At 34.8% G+C, this 6,273-nt stretch overlaps 1 protein-coding gene across 1 annotated transcript; it reads left to right on the forward strand.

The window, feature by feature from the left end:
- Nucleotides 1-919: 919 nt before the first annotated feature.
- LOC112505673 (protein INVOLVED IN DE NOVO 2-like) lies at nucleotides 920-5,016 on the forward strand. Its single transcript, XM_025109571.1, has 6 exons — nucleotides 920-1,301; nucleotides 1,420-1,601; nucleotides 2,023-2,091; nucleotides 2,196-2,480; nucleotides 3,040-3,234; nucleotides 4,783-5,016. Exons 1-6 carry the CDS (start codon nucleotides 920-922, stop codon nucleotides 5,014-5,016), a joined length of 1,347 nt encoding a protein of 448 aa, XP_024965339.1.
- The last annotated feature ends 1,257 nt before the right edge of the window (nucleotides 5,017-6,273 follow it).

The raw sequence follows: 6,273 nt of genomic DNA on the forward strand, positions 1-6,273 counted from the left end.
AATTCAAATATAAAACTTAATAAGTTGTACTTATGTAAAATTTACTTGTATTTTTGAATTTTAAATAATATACATCAATAAACAATATTTTATATATAAATAATAATTTTTAAGAATTTTTATCAAATCTTTTATAATAGTAGAATAGATAAAATTATTTATATATTTGTACTCATTGATATCTAAACGCTATCAAAGTATCGAGGCCACGTCAGAATGAGCATGGGAATACGAAATGAACAAACAAATACTATTTGATTTTCTGGTTCTCGTCTACTACAACGTCTGTGCTCATCAAATACAACGTTTGTTCTCCTCCGTCACTTCCATCCGGCGTTAATTATCAGAACCAAAACCCTAACCTTCTCCTCCAACCTTCTGCAAAATCACAGGTCTGTTTAAATTAATGTAGCAGCTGAACTGAACAATCTTATTAAGCAAGTCTACTTGTTGATTCTTTGATCTTCTTTGTGTTAACTTGCATATCCTTATTAAACATTAACTTGTTATATTGAGATCCTATAAGTAGATGAATATACGAATCCTACCATAACTTTCTCAATCTGCTTATATACATGTTTTTCTTTCCCATTACTTGACACTCATTTTCCACCCTACAGGATTCACCTACTTGTTTTCTATTCAGTTTTCATTGCTCTGTAATTAATCTCATTGTTTCTTTTAACAAACTGCAAACCCTAACTAATTTAGGGTTAAATGCTTCTTGTTGTTCATCTTTTGTTGATTCTGTAAGACATTACCTCTTTATCTTATAAATAATGTTTTGCTCGTGATCTTTGTAATGTGAGTAAAATGAGTTCAAATATCTGCTGAGATCAAGCTATTGTGGGTAGACGATTTGCTTGCGATTTTATGCAGCTCATATGTTGTGTTGAATATATCGCAATGTAGGTTTAAGATGAGTCAGCAAAGAGTAGAGACAAGTAACAGTGATCCTGAATTTGAGGGATATAAATACAAATCCTATGAGGAACTAAGAGATGGTCGGGTCAATGTTAAGTTTGCAGAAAATATTTTTAGATGTCCTTATTGTCGTGATGGCCGAGACTATACTTATCCGGACCTCCTTAGGCATGCATCTTGGATAGCAATAAACAGCACCGAGTTAAAAGAGAAGGCCAGACATATGGGATTGGAGGAGTATTTAGAGATAGACCTTCATGTTCAACTTTTGTCAGAGGAAAAAAGCAAAAAAAGTGAAGAAATCCGCCGCTGGGGAGATTCTCATATGGCGACTGTTATGGATCTCAGAGAAGCGATGATTGTAAAATTCAATTCAGGTATTTGTTTCTAGAGTGTTTCAATAAGTTACAATTGCATGTTGAATCATATCTCTTATTCCTAAGTTGGTTAGTTTTATGTTTGCGATAGCAAATTCCTGATGTCCTTCTTGGTTAGATGTCAAAATGATGCAAGTGAAGGCAAATGAGCAGCTTAAAAAGATTACCCTTGAGTATGAACAGAGCATACTACTGCTGGAAGATCGTGAAAGGGAACTGAGAGATCGTGAAAGGAGACTGAGGACACGTGAAGCTATAAACGAAAGTGAGAAAATGGAGCTTGACAATGACAAGATAATGGTACTCAGATTTTCTAATATTCTCTATGAACATTTATTGTAGTTAGGTGAGGACATTTTGAGAAATTTATCCTAAATCTTGTGTAACTTCACAATGTTGGAAATCGGATATGTCCAATGGTACTTTGGTTTTATCCTTTGTTTTATGCATTTAATAGTTTGTTGAATAAAGACCTACTACTAAGGAACGTGCCTTTTGAATAGTAGATTAGGTTCCTAGTTTTCTGCTTTTAGTTAGCTTTCTATTTGCTTATCCTTTTCTTTGTAAGGCCTATAAAGCTTTCTCAGTAAACTATCGTGTGCTCTGTTTATTGTTCTTAACATACATCGTGTTCTATGGCATCGCATCTCATCTACTACGATGAAGGCCACCTGTCATGCCAATCTCTATTCAAGTGGTGAAAGATTTTCTCTTTGTGCAGAATGAATTATTGATTTTGGAGCAGAAGAAGGCGCATGAAAGAGTGTTGAAGTTGGCTGACGATCAGAAGGTCTGTAACAAACTTTTGTCATCATATCATGTGTGTTAGGATAAGCATATATTTGTTCTGTGTTTCTGGTTCTTTTTTGTAACTAAGTTATAAATACATAACAGAGAGAAAAACTTAAACTTCAACACCGAATCATCAAGCTTCAGAAAAATCTTGATGATAAGGGACGGTTGGAACTGGAGATCAACCGGATGAAGGGAGCCATAGAAGTAAGAGAACGCATTATTGATGAGGATTTTCATGCGAGAAAGAAGTTGGAGTTGCTTGAAGAAGATCTCAAGAAAAAAGAAGGGGAACTTGAGGGATTGGAAGAGCTTAATCAAGCCTTGATAATTAAAGAGCGATTGACCAACAGTGATTTGCAGGAAGCTCGTAAAGAATTGATTTTAGTGAGTCTGTTTTCTTTGTCATTTTGGTTTTATGCATCTATGTTTATGCTTCTATATTTACTGATATCTAAGGGGCTGTTTATCTAAACACTTACTGGGTAAGTGCTTATCGGTAAAAATCAACACTATCGTTTACTTACTGAGTAGGATTTGAGTCCACCAAAACGACATGGTAAGAGTTGTCGTCATTATCACTTACCGGGTAAGACTCACGGTCCTTGCCTTTGCTCTTATCGGGTAAGATTCTTGGTCCTTGTCATATTCATCCGATAAGATAATGTGACTTGATAAGCGCTTACTCAGGTAAGCATTTGGTAAACGGACTCTAAGAATGAAGTGATCTTATACAAGTTGACATTTTTAATAAGTCTGCCTTTGGTCATGTATCTTAATAAAATTTACCACTTACTAGGTGGATTTAGAGCGACACATGACTTTGTTAGTTATTGAAGGAAGATCGCATATATTTTGCTATGGAAAAAGATGTGTCTTATGCATAACTGATTAGGAAGATCGATTATGCACAAGAATACTTACCTCTTAATCTTTGTTTCAACAGGCGTTGAAAGATAATAATGCTCGTGCGCGCATTGGTTTGAAGAGAATGGGCGAGCTTGATGAAAAACCTTTCCTCGCTGCTGCCAAGAAATATCGTTCTGTTAAAGCCATCAAGAGTTCATCTTTGTGGGAGGAACGTCTTAGGGATCCAAGCTGGCATCCCTTTAAGATCATCACCATTAATGGGGATAGCAAGGTATGTAGGCTACCCTCTCTCTTGCACACTTGTGTACATACCGGAGTTAGTATAAGTATACCCTTTTAACTGTTGTCCAACTTACATTCTGCTTCCAATTTAGCTAATTGCTGGAGGTACCCATTTCAACTGTCATATACCTCTCCCTTCATTTTGGCTTGTATTAGTCTAAACTACTGAGCCCTTCATTTTGGCTTGTATTAGTCTAAACTACTGAGAAATGCTTCTTTCTGGCTCTTTAGTGGACATACGACGAACGAAAGTTTTACTTTGACAACCCTTGATTTTTCCACCTTTTAAAATTATATAATTCTCTCTGTATCCGATCAGAATTGCAACATCCTGCATTCAAGCATGAGCATCCGCAGCGCTAAAAATATGGAGGTTGCTAAACCGGTCCTTGAAAAATAAAACCGCTGGGAGGAACTGGTTCCCTCCCCTGGCAAAGGAAAATTTCTTGAATCGGAACTTGTTCTTTTTTTTCCAATTAACCTGGATATCCAGCCCGCTATGCAAGCCGTCTAATCTCAGGGTGACCACCTGCTTTGCACGTAATCCGGAGTCATGGCATTTGAACCTCCGTGGCTACAAGGGGATTTTTATATTTCTCATTGGATTTGAACTTACGATCTCTAGGAATTGATTCTTTTTTATTTCAGTATATTTATTGTTTTTGTTTTTAATATGAATGTTCTTCACATATTCTTTAACCAATAAATATTCTTTAAATATTTGTTGATTTTATTTTATCTAAAATTTGTTATTTTTTATTTTATTTTATACAATGTTTATTATTGTTGATTTTATTTTATTTGAAAATTTTTACTGTACAATAAATAATGAAATTTAATTAGTTTTCACATATATAAATAAGATTATAATATATGACTTTTATTATTTTAATTTTTATTTATTATAATTTAAGTTTTTATGGTTTATGTTAATATAACTTCATTTTTGTAATTTTTAGTTATTACTTTTATTATTGTAATTTTTAACTATTATATATTTTATTATTGTAGTTTTGTATTATATAATCCATGTCTAGTCCATGATTGAGGATGAAAATTTTATGAAATGAGGAATAAAGAGAAAAATGTTGTGGCAAAAAGAGATAAACCGGGGTGGCAAAGTCATGAACCTGTAAAGGGTTCATGTTTGTAGATGCTCTAAGTTGTTGGCTATAGCAAAATGCCTAAGAACTTTCAGCATACATGTTAATGATTTGCATGTAAATTTAACCAGAGCTTTTTCTAAAACATGAATGTTCCAGACTTCCAATTTTAGTTGTATATATCTGAAAATGAAAATTGTTGCCATATCTATGGTAAGATGACATGAGGGGTTGTTTACCAAGACAAATCGGATAAAAACTAACCTATGGTGGTGAATTGGTGAATCCTATCCACGATGTCATCTTCATTAATGACGAAAATAGAAATGAAGAAAGATTCTAATACTACGTACTATAAAGATAAGGTCATTTTATATCTAATCTGTAGTTACGCTTATTATATATAGTGGTTTATGTGGAGTGTGGTTCTCCAGGAGATCCTGGATGAAGAAGATGATCATATCACAAGCCTTAAGGACGAGTGTGATGAGGATGTTTGTAATGCTGTTGTGACTGCTCTGAAAGAGCTGAATGAATACAATCCAGCAGGCAGATATCCGGTTGCAGAACTTTGGCACAACAAGGAGAAAAGGAAGGCGACCTTAAAAGAGGGGTTAGAATACCTTCTGAAGCAATGGAAGAAGCATACACAACACGGAAGGGGTTGAAGACGACTGCATACCGAATCTTAGGTGAGTTTTACATATTAACATTGTTTTTGGGAGTAGAGTGTATGATTGGGGAGCCTAAACCATTGGGTTTATATTTTGTCCCTTAAGTGAGTGTTACATCTTCTTGCTGTTAATGTGCAAGTTATTTGTGTTAGATTATGGATTCAACATGAGAGATAACCTTCTCCTCTTAAGCTGAAATGATTAAAACAGTATAGTAAAATTTATTGCTAAGTTTCTGTAGGAAATCAAAATTTTGTAGGAAGTACTTTTGCTCCTTCCTTGATCTAAATTGTTTCTAAAGATGAGAAAAAAACTGAAAGTTCGGAATTTGTAAGCTGGTCTGCCATTGTGTCTACAAGTGTCGCCACTGTGGTGACAACGACCTTAGAGATTATATTGTGATCTTGTTGCCAAAATGGTGAAATGAGGAGCATGAGTTAGACCTCCCCTTTGGGTGTGTGTATAAGCCAAACCTAAGAGGTAAACATTACCACATTTTTTGCTAACTTTTAGGTTTGGTGCTTTTAACTCAATGCAAATAAGCTGATCACTTGAGTGTTAAAATAAGATCTTTGACACAGGTGGAATAATTCGAAATATGACTCGAGTGACACATAGAGGTTTGAGAAAATCTTCAATAATCACATAGAGATATGGATTTTTGTATAACATTAACTAAGGTTCAACATGCCGGTCGAGTTGATGTGTTATAAAGGTATGCAGATATCTCCATACCGGTATAACTCATATTTACGAGATCTATTTAGCGAGGTTGGCAAACCAAAAGTTTGCAGTTGTGGCCACTTTGTGACAATACCATCATCGAGAAATCTTGGGTTGCATCATTGCTGTTGTTGCCCTATGTGATGTGATTGTGCTACCTTTCTACTTGTTTTAACTTTTCTTCTTGTGATTTATAGGGCATGACATGACCAAGAAGAATTTGCTTTTGGATTGCTGCTGCCAATTTTGGGAAAGTGGAACAGCTTTTGGTTGGTCTTTTGACTAGCAGCAGCATGTGTGTACTGTTCTTAATTATCAATGCTTGAACATGACACCAATGTAAATGGTTCTTATTAAACGGTATTAATGATTCAGATTTCAGTTCACCTTTTATCAATTAGAAGTAAAATAAGACTTCTAATGTCATCACCTCTTAAAAAACAAACGCAACCTTACTCTGTAAGCGCTTATCTGTAAGATTCAACTCTACAACTTGTTTTACCAAGTAAGACCATCAAAACGACATTG

The sequence above is a fragment of the Cynara cardunculus genome, assembly GCF_001531365.2.
Source record: "Cynara cardunculus var. scolymus isolate 2C chromosome LG 2, CcrdV1, whole genome shotgun sequence".
Classification (NCBI taxonomy): domain Eukaryota; kingdom Viridiplantae; phylum Streptophyta; class Magnoliopsida; order Asterales; family Asteraceae; genus Cynara; species Cynara cardunculus.